Below are 24,537 nucleotides of genomic sequence, written 5' to 3' on the forward strand. Positions count from 1 at the left end.
AAGTACATCACTTACAACTACATAAGTACATCACTTACAACTACATAAGTACATCACTTACAACTACATAAGTACAACACCTACAACTACATAAGTATACCACCTACAACTACATACGTATTCCACCTACAACTACATAAGTATACCACCTACAACTACATAAGTATACCACCTACAACTACATAAGTATACCACCTACAACTACATAAGTACAGCACCTACAACTACATAAGTATACCGCCTACAACTTCATAAGTACAGCACCTACAACTACATAAGTATACCACCTACAACTTCATAAGTATACCACCTACAACTACATAAGTATACCACCTACAACTACATAAGTATACCACCTATAACTTCATAAGTATACCACCTACAACTTCATAAGTATACCACCTACAACTACATAAGTATACCACCTACAACTACATAAGTACATCACTTACAACTACGCCGAATGCCGAAAAACAGCACGTTAAAAGGTTTGAAACCAATAACTTACTTTCCATTTTGATAAAGCCACTCTCTTTTCTTCAGGATACTCTCCTGGAAAATAAAATAGATCTAAATAATATTTAGACGATACAGAACTCATGCATATTTATTCAACAATTTCTAATACTGCATTCTGTTCTCCTAGTCAACTCATGTAACTCGGAAGGCTCGAAGGAAGCACTCGCTCTGAAGTCGTAGTAAGTTCGAGATGTCAGGAAAGGCAAGACTCACGTTCTAATCATCAAAGTGTAAACTCTTTTTTTTTTTTTTTTTTTATGAAACCAACGCAACGTTTTCATTACAAACGGAACATATAAAGGTAATAGCAAGGCGTCTTTTTGCATGTAGGTCTATGGCAGGGTATTTCAAGTAATAGAAACCTTTTGGCCGAATTATAACCGACATTGTTTCGAACGCCGTAGGAAATGTTAGACTAACCCCAACCTCCCCTGGACCCTGGTAGGGGCCCTATTTTTTTTCCTTTGTTTTTTACATTGAAAATAAAAAAAGGATAAAGCTGTTGTTGTTTTTTTCTGCTAGTATGAACGAGATTGTGTAAAGGATTAAAGAACTTGAAAAGATGTAAGGTTTTGCTTTTCTTCAACTTAAAGTAGAGAGTTTCGTCACACTACACTAACACTTTGTGGAACATGATTATTTCTTGAGATGTATTATTTAGTTCAGTGCCTAAATTGAGGAAAAGGAGGTGTTTTTTTTTAACTTCAAACTTGTTTTTTCTTTTACTTTTTGTATTGTTTGTGTATCAATATTTCCATACTATTTCAATACTGATGTCCCACCTTAGTACAGTAGTTCACCTAACTAGTAGAACAAATGGCGTATGGAACGGTTAGGAATGACTGACCTACAAATGCTGATATATCGGAACTACAAGAAACTAATTTCAAGAATGTTTCCTTTTTTTTTTTTCAGAAAGAAAACGAGTTTACAGATAAATTAGGAAGAATACTATTAACCCAACGAGTACACCTAACAACTAAATTAGGAAGAATACTATTAACCCAACGAGTACACCTAACAACTAAATTAGGAAGAATACTATTAACCCAACGAGTACACATAACAACTAAATTAGGAAGAATACTATTAACCCAACGAGACGACATAACAACTAAATTAGGAAGAATACTATTAACCCAACGAGTACACATAACAACTAAATTAGGAAGAATACTATTAACCCAACGAGTACACATAACAACTAAATTAGGAAGAATACTATTAACCCAACGAGTACACATAACAACTAAATTAGGAAGAATACTATTAACCCAACGAGTACACCTAACAACTAAATTAGGAAGAATACTATTAACCCAACGAGTACACATAACAACTAAATTAGGAAGAATACTATTAACCCAACGAGTACACATAACAACTAAATTAGGAAGAATACTATTAACCCAACGAGTACACCTAACAACTAAATTAGGAAGAATACTATTAACCCAACGAGACGACATAACAACTAAATTAGGAAGAATACTATTAACCCAACGAGAAGACATAACAACTAAATTAGGAAGAATACTATTAACCCAACGAGAAGACATAACTCTAAATATAGCCTGGCGTGTGGCTGAACGGGCTAGCAACCATTATGAGATAGTTATGAATTTTAATGAAATGTATCGCTTGCTTTTATCTACAGGTTTCTTTACTTAAGCTTATACATTACAGACCGCTGCCTCTTAAAAGAAGATAATTACGTCCTACACGTATTCATATGTCAATCTAGTCGTTAAGTAGGGAATTAAATCAATGTATTGGTTTTCCTGGCTGATTCAGCAACATATTCCATTCTCTAATGGCACTATGGAAGAAGGAGCACTTTCCTGAATTAGTCCTAGCATAAGGAATAAGAAATATGCCTTCTGTAATTCTTTGTAGAAAGTTGGACCCTTTACAATTTGCTTACCAAAAGGGTAAAGGTGATGACCATGCCATCCTAAATATTTTAAATTGAGTCTACAAACATGAGGACTTACCTAACACTTATGTAAGATTGTTCTTTATTGATTTTCTCATCAGCTTTTAATACCATACAACTTCATTTACTTATTGAAAAAATAAAAGCGTTGAAGAATAGTCTATATATAAAACTATGGGCTAATACATTTTTGACCCAGAGACCTCAGAGGGTTAGGGTAAACAATGCAATATCAAATGCACGCATAGTGAACACAGGGGCGCCCTAGGGGGCTGTGACATCGCCACTGTGGTTCATTTTGTACACCAATGATTTTCATTTCGATAGTCCTTTTTGCTCCTTCACAATTATATATATATATATATATATATATATATATATATATATATATATATATATATATATATATATATATATTGGAATATTAAATGTATTTAAACGTATATCTATACTTTATAATAGCATATTGTTTGTATCATTAAGTAGAACATTTTCATTTGATTGCTTAATTTTATATTGATTAGAAAATGTTTCATTGCTTCTAGTATGATGAGTACATTACCGTTGACACTTAGTGCCGGAGACTGATGTCCAGTTAAAATGTGACGGGACTGGGAAGGAAGAGGTTTGGTTTGTAGCCATCTTTCTATCCGGTCCGTCTTGACGTGGTCAGTGATGTAGTGGTCAAGCACTTCCGGGTTCTGTTTGAGGTACTGTGTGACTACTTCAGGAGATAAGTCTGAAACATAGACAATGTCAATATAGTTTATCTTTATTAAATAAGTCTGAAACATAGACAAAGTCAGTTTAGTTTATCTTTATTAGATAAGTTTGGAACATAGACAAGGTCAATTTTGTTGATCTTATTAGATAAAGTTGATATAAAGTTTCCTTCAACATTTAAAAATTGTGGACAAAATAAAGATCGGATATTCATTCTGAAGATGAACAATGCAGCTCGAATATAATTAAAGAATAATGTAGTTTACCATAAAAAATTATGAATAATGCCCACTAAAACATAGAATTAATGTCGCTCACATAACAAGTAGGAAATGTTGACTCTCGTTACAAATAAATGCTTTTGCTACAGGTACATATATTCTAAATATTTTTAACACAAAATTACAGTTTAAATGAAATTGTAAATAGCTTTACAATGTAGATTCCACTCTAACTGATTTGTTTTTACACATTGACATTTTTGTGTACACAAATTAGCATTTTTAATACTGATTGGTGTACACATAAAAGTGCGCTTAATAGCGAGAGTAAATGGGTTCTCTATCATTGTATTGATGCCAATGTGCTGCCACCTTATATTTCATTCATTTCTCACAGGGAGTCTGAAATAAAAGCAGGTGATTGTCGTCGCCTAGTTGTGCTTTGACTTTCTTATTGTGATCAGGCAGCACTGAATCTACTCTAAAGTCACTGCTGACTAACAATAGCAATACATGACAACTCATTACTGCAATAACCAAGAATACATGTTAAATCATTACTGCAGTAATAAAGAAAGCTGCTCAGGACCGAGTTTGGTGTAGAGATGTGGTTGCGGCCATATTCTCCCTTGGGTGTTCACAAGATAGGTCATTACCGCAGTAACCAAGAACACATGACAACACTTTACCGCAGTAACCAAGAACACATGACAACACTTTACTGCAGTAACCAGGAATACATTACAATTCAATACTGCAGTAGCCTCGCATTTTTGACTACTAAGTACTTCAGTAACCAGGCATACATGACAACTCAACTGCAGTAATCAGGCATACGTGACAACTCTACTGCAGTAACCAGGAATACGTTACAATTCAATATTGCAGTAGCCTCGCATTTTTGACTACTAAGTACTTCAGTAACCAGGCATACATGACAACTCAACTGCAGTAATCAGGCATACGTAACAATTCAGTACTATAAGGTCGGGGAGTGGAAATCTACAGCAAATACCTGGGCTGACTCCATATAGAAATATTGCTGAAATTAACCTATTCTCTTCAACTAGAGAAACAATGCCTAGCAGAGGATACATGTCAGTGCTATAGCAACAAACAAAACAAAGATTCCGAACGTAAAGACAAATGTGACCTGCCAGTTTGTGAAGACATTCAGCTGGACTATCCATGACATTTGACATCGTGCTCTTCAATAGCCTTGGTCAATACACATTTAGATAGTGCTTTTTGTTTCGAACAACAGCATACAAAACAAATTAAAACATTTAGAACACAAAACCTAAAACCTATGCAAGCGATAGTTCTTGCAATTAGTTCACATGTTTTCTACATGACCCAGTTACGACATGCATTAAATGTCAACGATAGGAAAGAAGAGTTTAGATATGCATACTGCTCGTTAATCATACGTTTAAACTTAGTTCAATAATAAATGAAAACATTTATCACAATAATGCCTAACTGAAAACGTTTGCCTTTATCAACTCACTCTATCTGTCTGTCTGTGTGTCTGTCTGTGCCGAAAGTTTGTACACGCTATTTCTCCGACACCCAACCTCGGAACAAGCTGAAATTTTGCACAATTATTTCTTTTACCTGACAACACAAGAATCAATAAAAAAAAATATTAACCAATTAGTTAATTAACTATTGGTAATAAATTACTTTCTTTGCTATATCAAACAAGGAAATGAAATAGCACTTGACTGAAGTGGTGGTATAAGCCCTTTATATTAGGATGCCGCAATGGAGAACTCGGTGTCAAAATCGGCCCGGGCATTTCTATACAAACCGGCCCACAAATTATATGCCACATGATGGGCATCCAATTACATCTCTCTTCAAGAGCATTGTGTAATGTTTAATTTTGTATAGAAAGTAGTTTGCTATATGAATAATTTATTAGATGATTTTGAAAGGATCTAATCTAATAGGCTCAATTACTAAATGAATAATATATAACACTTGGAATGGGGAATCTCTTAATGTGAAAAAAAAACTGCTACCATATACATTAACATATATACTTTAAATTCACATTCAAGTCATCTGAAGGTCCTCCATCAATACAGATAGTTTATGATTCAGTTTCACTCCTTGCCATTTTCTCAAGCATATGGCCTTCAATTTACAAATACAATTCTTCATCCATTATTTAACAGCCCACCTTGCATGGGTCCCGCTACCACCTTGCATGGGTCCCGCTACCACCTTGCATGGGTCCCGCTACCACCTTGCATGGGTCCCGCTACCACCTTGCATGGGTCCCGCTACCACCTTGCATGGGTCCCGCTACCACCTTGCATGGGTCCCGCTACCACCTTGCTACCACCTTGCATGGGTCCCGCTACCACCTTGCATGGGTCCCGCTACCACCTTGCATGGGTCCCGCTACCACCTTGCTACCACCTTGCATGGGTCCCGCTACCACCTTGCATGGGTCCCGCTACCACCTTGCATGGGTCCCGCTACCACCTTGCATGGGTCCAGCTACCACCTTGCATGGGTCCCGCTACCACCTTGCATGGGTCCCGCTACCACCTTGCATGGGTCCCGCTACCACCTTGCATGGGTCCCGCTACCACCTTGCATGGGTCCAGCTACCACCTTGCATGGGTCCCGCTACCACCTTGCATGGGTCCCGCTACCACCTTGCATGGGTCCAGCTACCACCTTGCATGGGTCCCGCTACCACCTTGCATGGCTCCCGCTACCACCTTGCATGGGTCCCGCTTGGTCACCTTAAACATTATCAAAGTAATGTTAAACTATTACGCTGGAAAATAAGAGATGACAAGCTACTTGAATTAAAAAATAGTATTTGTTGAGCTAAACAATGACAATGAGTCTGAAGTGAAAGCAAGCTACATTTTATCAAACTTTATTGCAAGCCATAGCAAATCATTTAGTGAATGTGATTTTATGAAGGAGTGTGGCGTTAAAGCTGCGGAAGTTATTTGTCCAGAAAAAGTGAAAGCATTCAAAGAAATAGCGTTAACTAGGAACACTGTGGCAGATAGAAAGAATGGCATGTCAGTCCGCTTGCGTGAAAAATTAAAGAACAAAATAGCTGATTTTGAATTCTTTTCATTGGCTCTCGATGAGTCAACTGATGTAACGGGTGTAGCACAGTTGGCTATATTCCTAAAGGCCTGTGACAGGTATTTTGAGATACATGAGGAGCTTCTTGAGTTCTGTTCTATGCATAACACCATAACAAGCCAGGATATTTTTGAGAAATTACAGGAGTTGATATTGCAGTACAATTTATCTTTGGTAAAGCTAGCTAGTCTAACAACGGATGGCGCACCAACCATGAAATGAAATGGTTTTGATGCAAAGCTACTTGCAAAAATAAGAGAGTCTGATGATCCTTTAAATTTACTCATTTTCAGTGCATCATTCACCAAGAAACATTCTGCGCACAACAATTACAGTTTCAACATGTCATAAGACAGGTTTCAGTGGTTATCAATTTTATTCGTGCCGGTGGCTTAAATCATCGCCAATTTTCAATGTTTCTGGATGACATTGGACATTAATTTTATAGTGTTCCCTACTACACAGAAGTCCGCTGGCTGTCCTGTCATAAAGTATTGAAGAGATTTTTATCACTGCGTGAGGAAATTGTAGTTTCTGAACATAAAAGGTGAACCTGTTGAACATTTCCAAACTGACGAATGAATTCAGGATTTGGCATTAGCAGTTGATCTCACTGGTCACCTGCAAGACTTGAATTTGAAACTTCAAAGTAAAGACAAAATTGTCACAACTGCGTGTGATGATGTGGAGTGTTTTCAAGCAAAATTATGACTGTGGATAAACCAAATATGAAAAGCAAATCTTGTTTACTTCTCAACGTGTCAAGAACTAAAAAGATTAAATACGGCTACAACATTTGGTCCTACACCCGGAATCGTTAGTAGATGCTTTCAATGACCGTTTTCGTCACTTCGTTTCATACGAGCAAGAATTTTCGTTGTTTGTATTTCCATTGCTGAAATTGCTGCTGGTAATGTGCAACTAGAGCTGATAGAAAGCAGTCTGATTCTTTGTTGAAATCAAAGTATATAGAACTGGCTGTGGCAAAATTTTACAGTTTACCTGAACGGTACGTTGAATTGCGGAAATTTGCAGCTAGAATATGTTTGCAAGCACTGATCTCTGTGAGCAGTTCTTTTCCAAAATGAAAGCTACAAAAACACAATTTGTCATCAGTCATGAAAGTGTCAGTAGCAAACTTCAACGTGTTTCCTAGAAAATAATTCAAGCATCAGGACAAACAAAATAATGCGCAATCGCAGTAATTTTTAATTACCAAATAGTATATATACTTATAGCTTTTGTATAGCGCTACTTTCATGCTTATAGCATGCTCAGAACGCTTTGGTCCAATCTCATTTGTGGACCAGTGGGGGGGGGGGGGAGGGGATATCTAGAAGTTGGTTTTCCGTGCTGCCTGTGGAACCTCGAGCCCCCTTCTAGGTAGCCACGCCAAGCCAAGTTCAAGCGCACTTGGCCTCTCGACCACGCTTCCCACTACAAATAGTACTACAAATTTATCTAAGGGACGGGTATAATAATAATAATCTTTATTGTCCGTTTGGAAATTTGTCTTACAATTTGTGCATTACACCAAACAAAAAAACATTATAACTATAAGAAACCAAAGTGTACATTCACACCAGACTCACTCATAATTTACATGTGACAAAGTTTAAATCAGACTGTTCCTATTTAATGATTTGATTGCCAGGGGAACAATAGAGTTTTTGTGTCTGTTTGTCTTTGCTATCGGTGTCTTGTATCTCTTTTGTGATGGTATGCCATGTTTCAAATTTACATAAAACTAGTAGGCTGTTTTGCAATTGATTTTGCTGCGGCCCCTCATATCATTTTATGTGGCCCATACACCTTAATGAGTTTGACATGCCTGAATTAGATATTCATTATAAGACATCAGTTAGGCCAAGTTCACATCTAACTTCACGTTCACTTTCACCTATCCATTGGTCTGCTGGGCCATTGGGGCACCACACAAGATCTGTCAACCTTCTTTCTCCATTCTTCTCTGTCATTCGCCTTTGATAGAATTTTATTCTGATGTTTGTGAAACCTGCCTGTTTACCTGCCTGGTTAGACCACTTCAAGGGCCGATTTTGAGTTTGTGTTTCCACACAAACTGTCTTTGTAACCTTGTTTAATAAAAGGAACAATTCTGCAAAGATGTATGCTGGACCTTACGTCAGAATTATAAAACAAAAAATGTATAAAAAAAACTTGCAAATCTACATATTGTTCAAGTGAATAGGAATTTCTCACTTTGTCTCACTTTAAGGGTTCCATTCTTCTACATGAACTTATTATTGGTCTTAAAGGCTGTTACCAGTGACTAATTTTAAATTTGTCATAAATGCTATCAGTGACTAATAATTTTAAATTGGACAAAACATAAATGCAACCAGCATCTTAAATGTAAATGTTTTTCCAAAGAAATGTTTTAGTTTTCCCTTTATCTTATAACATACAGATAATTCAACAAAGATGATTACGTGTCCCTAGGTCAATCTAGTCATACATACTAATCAATGACTTACTTACATTTCCTGGCTGATTCAGGCAACCGATTCCATTCTCTAACAGTACTATGGAAGGAGTATTTGTAAAAATGTGTCCAATATGCAACAAGAAATGTGCTGTCCTTGTAACCTTGTTATTGTTAGTCCAGATCTATTACACATTCAATTACATGACTGATCCGAACTAATTGATTCAAGTACGCTTAATATAAAGTATTTTTAAAAATGTTTTTCTTGTTTAGCCTATATTTCAGTGTATTTTAAAAAGTTACGAATTTGGAATATATTTTTTTAGTTCTCTTTCGAAATCAAAAGTCATAAACTACGTTCTAAATATCTGTAATGTTAGTTTGAAAAGTGTTTATACTTCATCACCGGCCTGCATATGTATGTAATATGTAGATCAATGTCATATGTAGACCAATGTCTATGTAATATATATATAGGATCGCATTTCGGTCTTTAGCTTATCGCGAAAAATAATCAATGTTCTAAAAAACAAACCCGAAGTGTAATGATGCTTATAAAGGAGGAGGGGGTGGGTGGTGTCCCCGAGGGAACGCAGAACGATATAAATAGCACTAAGTAGGCATACCATTAAAATGGGTCAATTATTATAATTGTACACTCTTTTTTTATAACTCTTTTGCATTTTTTTTTCTTCATTTCCATTTTCGACTGGCATCTAGAGGTCAAATGACCAGGCTTAGCTTGTGTCAAGGCTATTAGAGAGGCTTAGCTTGTGTCAAGGCTATTAGAGAGGCTTAGCTTGTGTCAAGGCTATTAGAGAGGCTTAGCTTGTGTCAAGGCTATTAGAGAGGCTTAGCTTGTGTCAAGGCTATTAGAGAGGCTTAGCTTGTGTCAAGGCTATTAGAGAGGCTTAGCTTGTGTCAAGGCTATTAGAGAGGCTTAGCTTGTGTCAAGGCTATTAGAGAGGCTTAGCTTGTGTCAAGGCTATTAGAGAGGCTTAGCTTGTGTCAAGGCTATTAGAGAGGCTTAGCTTGTGTCAAGGCTATTAGAGAGGCTTAGCTTGTGTCAAGGCTATTAGAGAGGCTTAGCTTGTGTCAAGGCTATTAGAGAGGCTTAGCTTGTGTCAAGGCTATTAGAGAGGCTTAGCTTGTGTCAAGGCTATTAGAGAGGCTTAGCTTTTGTCAAGGCTATTAGAGGTTACTTTAAAATGTAACAAAAAATGTTTGCGCTACTGGCTTACCGATTTAATTTAGAGCATGGAATGGGTTGCCTGAGCTAGCCAGGAAAACCAGTGACTTGGCAGAATTAAAGTCATTGGTTAATTTGCATGACTGAATGCATGACACGTAGGACGTAATCATCTTCTTTTTTGAAGTAACGTCTGTAGTATATGAGATAAGATAATTAAAGGTATTTTAAACTTTCACAATTGTTACTATCGTCAAGTGTTACCTGTATCTTTCTATACAGGCTGAAATAACAATGAGATTTTCGGACCAACGGTTAAAATAAGGTTTATCTCCTCTGTGGCGAGGTTTTTGCTATTTTAAAAGATTTTGGTTCGTCAACTCTAGGGGAAGTTAATTTTGAGTTTTTCCCCGCTCACATTTTGAACAGGCACACTAGGAGCTAACAATGAGAACCAATGAACAAAATATATATGAAATATAGGAATATTTTAATTTAACAACAAAATGATAGCTTAGGTAGTGGTAACATAGGAGATAGTTTGATGGATTCATTTCATCATGGATTGCATATGAAGGAGTGGATAAGTGTCTATTTTTATTTCTTATCTTTCACTGCTGGTTGGTTGGTCGCTAGACTTTTATAACTTGTAGTGGGATGAGGTTGACTCATAGAAGCTTATCGTCTGCAGCGAAAGGTAGGAAGGGTATTCTCTAGGCCGTCGGCAGTGGGCAGTAGATATTGGGCAGTGGACAGCTGAGCCGGGGATGGGCAGTTCACTAGGCAGTAGGCGCTGACCATTAGGCAAGTCTCTGGATACTGGACCGTAGGCAATAGGTAGTGGGCACTGGGCTTTAGGCCGTTTGTAGTGGGCACTACAGAGATTCCTTCTCGCTGACAGAGGGTGGGGGGAAAGTTCTGGCGTTGTTGGCTCAGGTTTTGTGACGCTGTAGACCTAGTCGATGCTGAAGGACTAAGGTCTAACAAGTGTAGACAGTGTAGATCTAGGGATGAATGAAATTGCACGCCCTTGCACCACAATTAACAACCAGGCTGAAAAGAAAGAAGCATTTAGAAATTTCCTCGTGACAATAGGTAGGAACTTTCATATGCCATGCAATCAATCAGATTGTGCATACAGCTCATTCCGTTTAATTAATACATTTTTAAAAATGCGAAACAGGGGAAATAACTTTATCATCTTATCTTATCTTATATAATACAGACGTTAATTTAAAAAAGAAGATGATTACGTCCTACGCGTCATGCATTTAGTCATGCATATTAACCAATGACTTAAATTCTGCCAAGTCACTGGTTTTCCTGGCTAGCTCAGGCAACCCATTCCATGCTCTAATAGCATTAGGGAAGAAGGAGTATTTGTACAAATTTGTCCTAGCATATGGGACGAGGAATGTGCCTTTATCTTTGTGTCTTTCAGAGTATTTTATTAAATTTTGTTTTTGTATTTGAAGATTATGGTTCAGTGTTTTATGTATGATTGCTACTTTACTTTTGAGCCTTCTGTCCTGAAGGCTTTCTAAATTTAGTGATTTTACTAAAGGTGTTACTCTAGTCAAATGTGAATATTCGTTTGTTATGAATCTCACTGCTCTATTTTGTGTCTGTTCCAGTTTCTTAATGTTTTCTTGAGTTGAGGGGTCCCAAACGGAGGATGCATATTCTATTATTGGCCTAACCAAGGTTTAATAACATTTTAGTTTTATGTTCTTATTTGATTTATAGAAATTTCTTTTAATAAATCCTAATGCTTTGTTGGATTTTTTTGTAGTTTCATCAATATGTGGATTCCATGATAGTTTTTCATTTATTATAACACCTAGGTATTTTGCGTTTTTAGTCTGTGTTACTGGTTTGCCATGAATAAGATAAGTGGAATGCGATGCTTAAGGCTAATCAAAGACAGTAAACCACAGGTTTAAACTTGGGCTTACATATCCTATACTCTTAAGTGAGCAATTCTTGTATATATATTATATATATATATATATATATATATATATATATATATATATATATATATATATATATATATATATATATATATATATATTTATATTTATATATATATATATTATTTCGAAAACGGTTCTAACGATTTTCTTTTAAAATTTCACGGTATGTGCATAATAGTGAGAAAAAAATTCTCAACTCATTGGCCACATCGGGAAAACTCAAAGTCGACCGTTATATCGGTTTGAAAATGGCTCATTATCGAAAAATTAATTTTGGCTTGAATGTTTTATGAATGAAATTTTCTATATGACGTCAATGGGAAAAAAAACTTGACACCGCTTACGTCACTAGGCTCACAGCAGTTCACTAAGACTTTTTTTCGCAAACAAGAAAAAGTTTTAATGATTCAATTGGCGTAATAAAACATTTGCGCACCATCTTATTGTACATTGATCCATTATGAAACTATGGAAAAAAAATAATGAAATTAAATATCTTTATGTATGATTAGTTATTGTGTTTAAAGGCTTTATAAATTGTTTACACTTTAATTGCTTAGACCCGTAGGTAGCTTTTACTTTGTTATTATTTTGCTGGTGAATTATTGCAATGTGTTTAAGCTTCGAAGTCTACTGTCCCATACCAAAACATAGGAAATGGTCATGACACAGCTTATCTATGCCTTACTTGCACAACCAGGGCCGGCCCTAACATTTGCGGGGCCCTATGTGAAATGGATTGCGCGCGGACCAGTAAGGGTAGGGATAAGGATAATAATTGAAAATAAAGATTTTGTATTAGAAAATAAATTCGTATTTGCATTACATTTTTATTAAATGAAAGCTGACGATGCCGTTTTTTTTATATCACGCGTAGGACTGGCGTTTACCATATTGATTTACCCCCAAAATGACAATTTTTGTCTATTTTAAGAACATGAGTTTCAGGAGAGATCCAGGAGCTCCTTGAAAACAAGGAGACCACGGGAACACTATTATAAATTATAATGGTTTAATTTAACAATTTACACCTAGGATTAACGCTTCTTTAGAATACTAACGCAATGTTTTTAAGTCTCTTAGGAAAAAATGAGCGATTTTACTTTGTTACTAGGTGCACGTTTTACACTATAACGTAGAGATTTTGCATCACTTGATGATTCTTACTAAAGCCATAATAATAAGGCTTGTCTTCGAGTCCGAAAATTAGTGAGGAATGCATTATTTCCCGTGGATGCGCAGCCCCGGCTGTGACATACATATTTTGCCACATCCAGGGCAAGCATAACCATTGTTCGCAGGTGGTCGATTTTGATTTTCTTTTCGCCGTCTGCGTTTGTCCTCGGCAGCAGATTTTCTTTTGGTCTCAAATGTGTATCCCTCGGCCTACGTGAGTGACCTCCAGCTGTCTCGTTCGGAGGCCGCATGCAACCAGGTGCTCTCTTCTATGTCAGCCAAGGAAAGTTGACGCCTAAGCTGGTCTTTGAAGCGTTTCCGTGGGGCACCTCTGTTACGTCGACCACATTTTAGCTCACCAAAAAAAAAAGACTGCCTTTGGCATACGTTTGTCTCCCATACGGGATACGTGCCCTACCCAGTGCAACTGTCGGACCATAAGAAGTCCCTCTATACTGTCCATACCGGCGTTGGCAAGGACATCGCTGTTTGTAGTGCGGTCCTGCCACCGTATGTCCATGATGGAGCGCAAGCATCTTTGGTGAAAGCACTCAAGAAGTCTTAGCTGTTTTCTGTAAAGTGTTCATGTCTCAGAGCCTTAATGAATATATTAATTGCAATATTAAATGTCAGAAAGTAACCATTTTAGAAGTTACACTGCAAAGACTTTCTTCTAAGCCTATAATAGCCCAATAGTTTTACTCGAAAGAAGCAATGTAAAACGTTAAGACGGGAGCTGTGATTTTCTATAGACCTACTGTTGGGGGGACTTTCTATTCTAATCGCCATGTACAATTACATTGAGAACTGACAGAACGAAAAAGCAACTCTTCGGATTGATAGTCTTTACCCGATCGTTCATTTTCGTAATTACAAAAATATTCCCAAAATAACTTCGGGTATATATCCTTCCTTAACAAATTATTCATCCGAGCGAGGCTCGGTCACCTGATATTTACATAAAACAGAATAAAAGGGAAATAAACAGTGGACATATGACACGACGTATTTAGAAACGTCATCCAAAATGTTTAAACTTGGAAATAAAATATATCTGGTAATAAAACCAACATATAGGAAGAAAGATACACACATGTCTAGTGGGCAACCTTATATAAATTATTTATGATTGAAAAGGGAAATATGTAGAAATAAATGGCAGGAGGAATGATAAGATTGATTATAGATCAAATCTTATTCACTACATAGTGATGTTGAATATTAATAAAATTACAATAACGATAAATACCATAGGCTGATATGGTATATCACAGGCCGTCACTAAAGTAAACTGGCATGATACACAGTAAAATACATTCATAGATCTATATATATTATAGCTTTTATATAGCGCTACTTTCATGCTTATAGCATGCTCAGAGCGCTTTGATCCAATCTCATTTGTAAAGTTCTCTAATAAGAGAACAGATGATTCGAGATCTTTTGTAAAAGATCCTATCGCTCCAGTAGATCTAGATTAAATCATCTCAACGCTTGGTAGAGGACAATAATTAACGTAGGCGTAAACATAGCCCGTTGATAATAATCAATGTGTTGAAGATAAAATTTTACATAATTACATAGTATTAATGAATGCACAAAATAATACACATATAAATGATTTACATAAACAAGAGCAGCCTACCACGGTTGTTTAAAAAAAAATACAAGCGGCCCTTAGATTAGTTTAGTGGAGAAATCTGCCTACTCTTACATAGATTGGGCCTGAAACTCATTAGCATAGCCACTAGTGATTATAGATTATGGGTATTTTAAATTTTGGTTTAAAACAACCTTGATGCTATACCCAATGATACCAACTCTTTCTAATTTACCCGCGTCCAGTAGAATTTAACCTAAAAGTTTTTTTTATAGCTAACTAAAGGGGCCCTATCTAAACTTGTGATCAGGTCAGGAGTTAACTAAGGTGGTAATTTGGAAAGTTATCTTTTCCCTAGTAACTACTTGGAACGAGAAGATGTCACTACCTGACTCTATTGTTCAGCGGCGGACGTTATTCTTTTGATGGGCGGACGTGTTTTGCCCGAGAAAGGGATGGTGCAGATATCCATTTCGTTGCCGACCTCGCTGGACGCGGGGGGGGGGGGGGGGGGGGGGATGAAGGCGTATACAGGAGGAGTTCATGGACTTAATTCGCTTAATCAAGGGATGGGTAATTAAATGAAAACCAAAAATTCTAACAGCTATACTTTCTCTCGAACGTTCGTTTTAAAGCGCAAATGAAACTTTTATATGCAAGCGTTTACGTATCGTCATATCTTCTTTGTTTATATTTTGATTGTTAAGTTCCGGTTTCGATTCTTGAAGCAATAAAACACTGGACCAGAGAGTTAGAACAGAAAGCGATGTGGAGAAATGGGGGGTGGGCGATAGAATTGGAACTTAAAAACAAAATCAAAAGAGGAAGATTGGATCAAAGACATGGACGTTACATTGATGGATCATTGCTCTCTCTGTCATGTCTGTCTCTCTCTCTGTCTCTCTCTCTGTCTCTCTCTCTGTGTCTCTCTCTCTCTCTGTGTCTCTCTCTGTGTCTCTCTCTCTGTCTCTCTCTCTCTCTGTCTCTCTCTCTCTCTGTCTCTCTCTCTCTGTCTCTCTCTCTCTGTCTCTCTCTCTCTGTGTCTCTCTGTCTCTCTCTCTCTCTCTCTCTACCTCTCTCTCTCTGTCTCTCTCTCTACCTCTCTCTCTCTCTGTCTCTCTCTACCTCTCTCTCTCTCTGTCTCTCTCTACCTCTCTCTCTCTCTCTCTAACTCTCTCTCTGTCTCTCTCTCTGTCTCTCTCTCTGTCTGTCTCTCTAACTCTATCTCTCTGTCTCTCTACCTCTCTCTCTGTCTCTCTCTCGCTCTGTGTCTCTCTGTCTCTCTCTCTGTCTCTCTCTCTGTCTCTTTCTCTGTCTCTCTCTACCTTTACCTCTCTCTCTCTCTGTCTCTCTCTCTCTTTCTCTGTCCATTACCTCTTGGTGACCTGTTTTCCCCCTTCCTTCAGTTGTAGTTTGTAGTTTTAAAATTAACTCAGAAATGCAACAAATCGTAAAGTAGCTCTGCAATAGCTATACGTCTGCTAGGTACACGTGACTGAGTGATATTCTAAGAGACGACTGCTCTTCACGTATACAACCCTTCATTGTCTGTTCTGACAAATTCTAGTGACATTAAATACCCTTCAACATGCCACGCTTTGTGTTCACGAGTAGTGTACCCTAATAATTTGTAAGACACCATTGACGTTCACCTTGTAGTCGTACATACATAAGCAAAAGAAACCCTAATAACACTAAACACCTTGTAGAAGTGTTTAATTGCAAGGACATAGTTCATTGATATATCAGAGAGTCTGTTTAATCCTCCAATTAAACCAATTTTAGTGTGTGTATTTCTTTTAATCGTGTTTTTAGTTGACACAAAATTAGAACATTTTTGGACCACTGACCTAACTAATAAAATTAAAAAGTTGTATTTACAAAGCTTCAATCAACTCACTGTTTGTAAACAAAGTTTGTACACGCTCTGTCTCCGACACCCAATGTCCCAATGCTTCATTAGTGCAAGAAGTCTTTTCCTTGCCCAGCTCTTCTATTAATAGTCCAGAAATTGATTTCAACATAAGACAGTGCGCAAAATATTCAAGTACATTTATGTATTTATTCAACCGTTTATTGAAGACAAAGAAACATTGGAGTCGAGTGCGATAAAAAAAAAAACGTAAGCTAAATTTTTAATTATGATTATATTTAGACAAATTATAACGGTCAAACTAGAGTTAGAAATACCCTTCCAGCTTCCATCATGATCCTTGAAACCAACTAAGAGATTGCAAGCTATTAGGAGGAATTATACAAATGTATAGACTGGCCGACGGCACAATTTTCTAATTGCTTATTTTGAATAATTTTGAATGGCACAGTGGTCTTTAGTGGTTTAGAGTCTCTTTCAATTGGGGAGATAAGGGATTCCATTTCAAATATAAAATTGTGGCTAGAAGCCCATTGGAGATTTGCATGACAACTTAATGTCAAGGACACTAAATTGAACGTGACTGTTGTCAACTCAATCAAAAAGTATTGAGCTCTAATTTTAACACTATCTTAATACTTGCCAGTTGGTTTTCAAGTCAAATTTCTTTTATTTCATCTAGTTTTGAAAGAAGTTTAATTCCAAAAATGAAACTGTAATGTTTTTTTAGCGGCCCCCGTAAGGGGAAAAAGCCGCTATTAGGTTTGTGCAAAATGTCCGTCTGTCCGTCTGTCCGTCTGTCATACTCAGATCTCGAAAACTAGAAGAGATATGAAAAATATTATTTCATCATTAAATCCGGCTTGAAAAGTTTAGGTGCAACGGCTACTTTTGGTTTTCTAAAAGCAAACCGTTTAATTTATAAAATTAATTATGCAAGCGATTTTTTCATAAAAATACACCAATTCTAAAACAATTACGTAAATATAAGGGAGGCAATGTTACAATATGCTAACAAAGATGGACAATTATGTGTATTTTTAGTATCACTAAGTCAAATATATTTAAAAAATGTACAGGAAATGTTTACAACAAATATAAATAATAGTTAAAGACGTTTTTTCTGGTCAACTAGCTGCTAAAATTAAAAGAAAACATTTCTGTTTGTTTATAAAGGCTAATAATGCACTTTGTATGTAAATATCACGCACATTTTTTTAAATGGACTTTTTATGCAGCGATTTTCGTGCAGTAGCGTAACGTCGCAACATGATCAGGTGCTAAACCAATTCCTTAAACTTTTTTTAAAAATCAGATTTTATTTATTTTTTGTTTAGTGCCCCCATCCGAATAAAAGAAGCTTATTTTTGTGCGTTTTGTCTGTTGGTCGGTCTGTCCGTCACGATTAGATTTAAAAAACTAGAACTCTAAAAGCTATTGAAAATCTGATTTACCCTTTAATGTTCCTCCCATAACATCTCAATAGTTTTAAGTATCTAAAATTGATTGTTCCGGATTTTTTTGTGCAAAACTAATCAACGCCAACAAATGTTTGTTTGCTCTTCTAACTTATATTACATTCCATTTCCATGCTTAAACGTTGCAAAAACACATTATCAATAATATGTTGTTCCGTTTTTTATGTAAATAGCATATTAATGCTAAATCATAATCTCTATACTGACTTATATTTCATTAATTGTAAAAATGTTCCGGATATTGTTTTATAAAACATGAATTATGCCTAATGATTGTTTGAAATCGCATAAGGCTTTTAAAAAAAGTAATTTACTAGAATTGATTACTGAAAATTACTTTTTAGACATTTAATTTTCTTGTAAAACATAACATAGAAGTTTTGTAATCGATAAAGAAAGTTCCGGATTTTGTTTCTTACAAATCGTCGCCAGAAATTTCCGAATTTATTTAAAAATCTACTAACGCCAAATAATTGTTTGAACTCCCTCTTCTAATTAATAAACAAATAATCTTCTCATTTACGAAATAATGTTTTTACGGATTTTTATGAAAAATATTTTAACTCACTACTCTCTTACAGTACATTTAACTTTCTACCTAAAACATTAAAAAATCTAATTATCGTTAATATTATGTTCCGATTTTTAAGGAAAACAGAATCCAAACATCAAAGTAAGGTATGAAAATCTCTCCACGTGGCTGTAGTACATCTAATTTTTATACGAGACCATCCAAAAAATTTAATTAACGGTATTACATTTATCTGAAATTCTCTTTTTCTTTTACTATTTATACAAACATCCGGAACAATCTATTATATAAACTTTTCAATTGTGTTCATACCTAAAAATTATTGCGATGTTTTGAAACGTAAAATAAAGGTTAATCAATTTTTAATAACTTTTAGTTGTTTTTTTTCTATCAAGATAACGGACAGACCGACTGACAGACAAAACGCAAAAACAATGTGGCTTTGATCCTTTTTAAATAATATCTATTAGAACTCAGTGCACCAATGTCTATGAACCCTCGTTAAATATCTCGTGTAAATAAAGACATTTTTTTTTATGGTACCGGTACTAGCCTATTGTGAGGTAATGGAATTTTTTTTCTTTGACGTCATATGAATGGACTCTTTAAATGTAATGTTAAAAGAACGCACTCGGTGCACCAATGTCTATTAACCCTCGAAAAAATTGCTTGTATTAATGAAAACATATTTTAGTCTAACTAAGCCGTGTGACGTAGTGTTTTTTTTTTCCTTTGACGTCACATGGAATGAATTCTTTAAATGAAATGCTAAAAGAACGCACTCGGTGCACCAATGTCTATGAACACTCGAGAAATGGCTCGTGTTGATAAAGGTGATTTTTAGTCTAGCTAGGCCTTGTGACGTAGTGTTTTTTTTTCCTTTGACGTCATATGGAATGAATTCTTTAAATGAAATGCTAAAAGAACGCACTCGGTGCACCAATGTCTATGAACACTCGATAAAAGGCTCGTAATGATGAAGGCGATTTTTATTCTAGCTAGGCCGTGTGACGTAGTGTTTTTTTTTCCTTTGACGTCATATGGAATGAATTCTTTAAATGAAATGAAAAAAGAACTCGGTATAGTAATGTTTATTAAGCCTCGTTATGTGACTCGCGTTTAAAAAAGGAATGATATCTTGATTTAGATCTAATCTAGATTTTTTAAACTAGATCTAGATTTTTATTACAGTATATCTAGATCTGGATTTATATTTTAATTAAAATTATTTTAGAGTCTAGATCTAGAATTTCTAGATCTAGTTTAGACTAAAATAGACTAGATTAAGATGTAGAATTTCAATTTCTAAACTTAAAGTGTAAAAAAAGTGTAGATTTTCATTTCCAAACGTTTTGATCAATATTGTAATGTTTTAATATACTAAAACTAATCTACTATTTTTTTATTAAATTTAAATTTAAATTTACGGCAAATGAATCTTTGAAACATTATTACTTTTGACCATCGGATGGCTGCCTGGTCGTGCGGTTTGCGCGCTGGACTGTCGTTCAGATTTATGGATGGCCCAGGGTTCAAACCCTGCCCGCTCCCATCCCCCGTCGTCCTGTGGGGGGTTTGGACTAGGAAGTAATTATCTTCAACTCTGAAGGAACATCTGAAACGTGTAAAACATTTTACATGAAAATTAAATCACCTCTTGAATATTATTTGCGAATATGCAGATCCGACAGGGATCCGACTTCGACGGGGGCCGCCTCTGAGTTTGTGTAACACAAACTCTCTTTGTAATCTTGTTCATGTTGAAATTATTTTGTGCGACAAACAGACGCGCTTAGAAAACTTGATTCTGCCATTCTAAAAAGTGCACTAAGATATCCGTATACATTTGTTAAAACGTAGCTTATCAACACTTCCTGTATGTTGTGCACCGGATGCACCAATAAGCGAGCTCATTCAAGTGTTCTTTCCCCATCATGTATGAAAACCCCCAATAGAAATAAAAAAAAACTTTTAAAGTAAGATGTAAAAGATCAATTTAAAAACTTGATTTTTTGTGTGAAGCATGTAGGACTAACACAATTGTGAGTAATAACTTGTAGACATATTTATACTAACACTGGCATATACTAAATGACATACAACCATATCACTCCTTTAAATGAATAGATGTGTATAATGATTTTAAGTGGGTGGGTCTGGGGCTGTTAACAATCCTAAGAGCTTACCTGTGCTCCTTGTTAACTTCCTCTTCTTGGCAGGGCTCATTTTCAGCTTTTTGTTTCACACACACCAGTTGCACTCAACAGAGACCCTGATGTGTCTTGCATGGGATCTGACATGTGGACATTTACTACTTTGACAAGTAATGCTCGAAAAATCACTGCCTTGGCAAGTACTGCTCGAATAATCACTGCTTTGGCAAGTAATGCTCGAGTAATCACTGCCTTGGCAAGTACTGTTTGAATAATAGCTAACTTTGCAAGTACTGCCGAATGATCACTGCCTTGGAAAGAACTGCTGAAAGATACCTGTCTTGGCTACTGCCTGAATGATCACTGCCTTGGCAAGTACTGCCTGAATGATCACTGCCTTGCCTAGCTAGCACTTCCTAAACGTTCACTTTCTTGCCTAGCCCTGCCTGAATGAACACTGTTTTTCAAGCACTGCCTTTATTCAAACTGCATTCAATTTGCTCGGTTTGACTAAATAATTGAACGGTGCACGTAACTAATGCCTTGGGATAACATTTCAATATTGAGTTCGTTATTTTTGAAAAATGATTTCATCACAGGAGCAATGCTAGAAAACAACTCGGTTGAAGCTGTGACAACATATTCCAGTGGATACAACTCAGCGACATGGGGATGTGCCAAACTGACTCAAGTCAGGATCCAAACAATTGGAGGTGGAATACAAATGGCGGTCAGTTTCATTCATAGTCCTTTTATAGTTCACAAATAGACATTTTCAAGAAGACACTTAACACTCATATATTCCAAAGTCGTGAACAATGAGAAAGAAAAACGCAATCTTAGATAATCAAGAATAAAATCTGAACACTCCAACTAAAGGCGAAAGTTGTTTAATGTTGTTCTTTTTATTTACTGTATTTTATATTTTTTATGTCATTCCAAAATTATTTAAGAATAAGTTTACACTTGCAAGTAGTTTCTCAGACCATGCTTGGCATGTCAGAAGGTGAGGTCTTAGGAACATTTCATTAGTACTCACACTTGTTTTTCTAGCCACTATTCCTTCTTGTATGTTTCATAGTTGTTACCAATTAACAGATTGAGGTCAAACATCTGTAAGTCTCAGAGTTAAATACACTCATGTGAACATACCTTTATTTAGTTTTCAGTGTTTAGTTGTCAGCGAAAGTGACCTATATCTGATGAAATATATTTATTGGAATCTCAGACTACAAAACACGAGCACGGTTAACTAATGCTGTCAGTTCGGTAACAATTGTAAATAACAACACACGCTTATAGGAATATTTGGTTTCATCACGTCACTTCCTGTTGGCAATTAACTATTCTAGAAGTGCGCAAAGATTTAAACTATGACCTAATCTTCAAACAATCTAAATGCTAATATACAACAAAAAATACGTTCTGTTCCTTAGAATGTGCACAGGAATGAGTAATGTCTCACACGTCATAAACTTCAAGAGAACAAACGAGGGAAAGAGAAAGAAAGAGAGAGAGAAAGAAAGAGAGGGAGAGAGAGAGACTAGAAACGGACGGGAATACAAACGCCTAAGGTTTAAAAAAAAAAGATTCAATCTTGTGAGAGACTTTGCGTGTAAATGCCACGTATGTGTGTGTGTATGAGCTTACGTGGATGTGTGTGAAAATGTTAAGTGGCGTGTGTGTGAGAGGGTGAGAAAGTGTGTGAAAGGCTGCGCGTGAGCTCACTTTATTGAGAGGAAGGAGGAAATGAACTTCAGACCAAAATAAAAGGCGAAGGCTGCGAGCTGGGAAAGAAAAAAAAAACGAATAACAAAAAAATCTAAATAATTGAGCCCAGAGAGCGCCAGTGACGTCATTGCAGTAACAATAACGTCATCAAGTGAGGGGGGGGGGTTAAGTCTACAAAATGTTTTCACTAAGCGTCTCAGCTCCATGGCTATAGTTGCTCATTATAAAATATATTTGTGTGGCCTAGATTGAGATTTTCTAGAGAATAGTCTTGAGTTCAGAAAGAGGCTGTGTGTCGTTAGGTTTCACTTTTATATTCCGTTCTAGACAAACAAATATGAAATGAAATACATGGAAAGAAAAACTGGAAATATTTGAATAGAGAGCAGCGTTAGAGTAGGAATAAACTGTCATTTGGATGCAGCTTTAGAGTAGGCATAAACTGTCATTTGGATGCAGCTTTAGAGTAGGCATAAACTGTCATTTGGATGCAGCGTTAGAGTAGGCATAAACTGTCATTTGGATGCAGCTTTAGAGTAGGCATAAACTGTCATTTGGATGCAGCGTTAGAGTAGGCATAAACTGTCATTTGGATGCAGCTTTAGAGTAGGCATAAACTGTCATTTGGATGCAGCGTTAGAGTAGGCATAAACTGTCATTTGGATGCAGCGTTAGAGTAGGCATAAACTGTCATTTGGATGCAGCTTTAGAGTAGGCATAAACTGTCATTTGGATGCAGCTTTAGAGTAGGCATAAACTGTCATTTGGATGCAGCTTTAGAGTAGGCATAAACTGTCATTTGGATGCAGCGTTAGAGTAGGCATAAACTGTCATTTGGATGCAGCGTTAGAGTAGGCATAAACTGTCATTTGGATGCAGCTTTAGAGTAGGCATAAACTGTCATTTGGATGCAGCTTTAGAGTAGGCATAAACTGTCATTTGGATGCAGCTTTAGAGTAGGCATAAACTGTCATTTGGATGCAGCTTTAGAGTAGGCATAAACTGTCATTTGGATGCAGCTTTAGAGTAGGCATAAACTGTCATTTGGATGCAGCGTTAGAGTAGGCATAAACTGTCATTTGGATGCAGCGTTAGAGTAGGCATAAACTGTCATTTGGATGCAGCTTTAGAGTAGGCATAAACTGTCATTTGGATGCAGCTTTAGAGTAGGCATAAACTGTCATTTGGATGCAGCGTTAGAGTAGGCATAAACTGTCATTTGGATGCAGCTTTAGAGTAGGCATAAACTGTCATTTGGATGCAGCTTTAGAGAAGGCATAAACTGTCATTTGGATGTGCAAACATTTGACAAGAAACGCTCGTGTGATAGTTTTAAGTTTCGTTCTAGAGGCCTTGAATAAGAGATTGGGGTCCTTTACAAAACCAACCATTAGATAATCATTCAATAACATCGAGTAGCTCATGTTCACATTGAACCATATCTTCATTAAAATTAGTTCATTGAATGCATATGAATATTAATAATGTAATAATAATAAAATTAATAAATCTCCGTATCCTGTGGTATTATATCATCAGTCGGTCTAACAAGACAACAATGTCAGCAATACTTTCCAGACGTACACGTCTTGTCTTCTTGTATTGGCGGTTGTGTTTTTTTTTTTGTTTTTTTTTTTGTAGTTTGCAGTTAAAAGAGAGAAAGACAGATTGAGTATATATAACAATCAGTCACTGTACATATATACTCTATATTATAAATTTATTATTTTTTTTTACAAATTTGAATTTTAAGTCATTAGTATATGGATTGTAAATCATTCGCCCTACTTACAAAATTCAATAAAAGTCAAAAGGAACTATGTAATCAGCTATGGCGAAGAGAAATCATTTTGATGTTTGA

General features: G+C 36.2%; 1 protein-coding gene across 10 annotated transcripts in view; it reads right to left on the reverse strand.

The window, feature by feature from the left end:
• Positions 1-24,537, reverse strand: part of LOC106066461 (probable 3',5'-cyclic phosphodiesterase pde-5) — a 114,135-nt gene that overhangs the window by 37,229 nt on the left and 52,369 nt on the right. For 8 of the 10 annotated variants that reach the window (XM_056028500.1, XM_056028501.1, XM_056028504.1 and 5 more), the window contains exons 3-4: positions 3,018-3,194; positions 509-552 (exon numbers count right to left, since the gene is read on the reverse strand). In XM_056028500.1, the coding sequence (XP_055884475.1) occupies positions 509-552; positions 3,018-3,194 (221 nt within the window). Of the gene's footprint in view, positions 1-508; positions 553-3,017; positions 3,195-20,978; positions 22,504-24,537 lie in introns of those variants that run through there. The other 2 variants (XM_056028505.1, XM_056028506.1) reach the window with 2 other exon arrangements.

Source organism: Biomphalaria glabrata, chromosome 5 (genome assembly GCF_947242115.1).
Source record: "Biomphalaria glabrata chromosome 5, xgBioGlab47.1, whole genome shotgun sequence".
NCBI classification, from domain to species: Eukaryota; Metazoa; Mollusca; class Gastropoda; family Planorbidae; genus Biomphalaria; species Biomphalaria glabrata.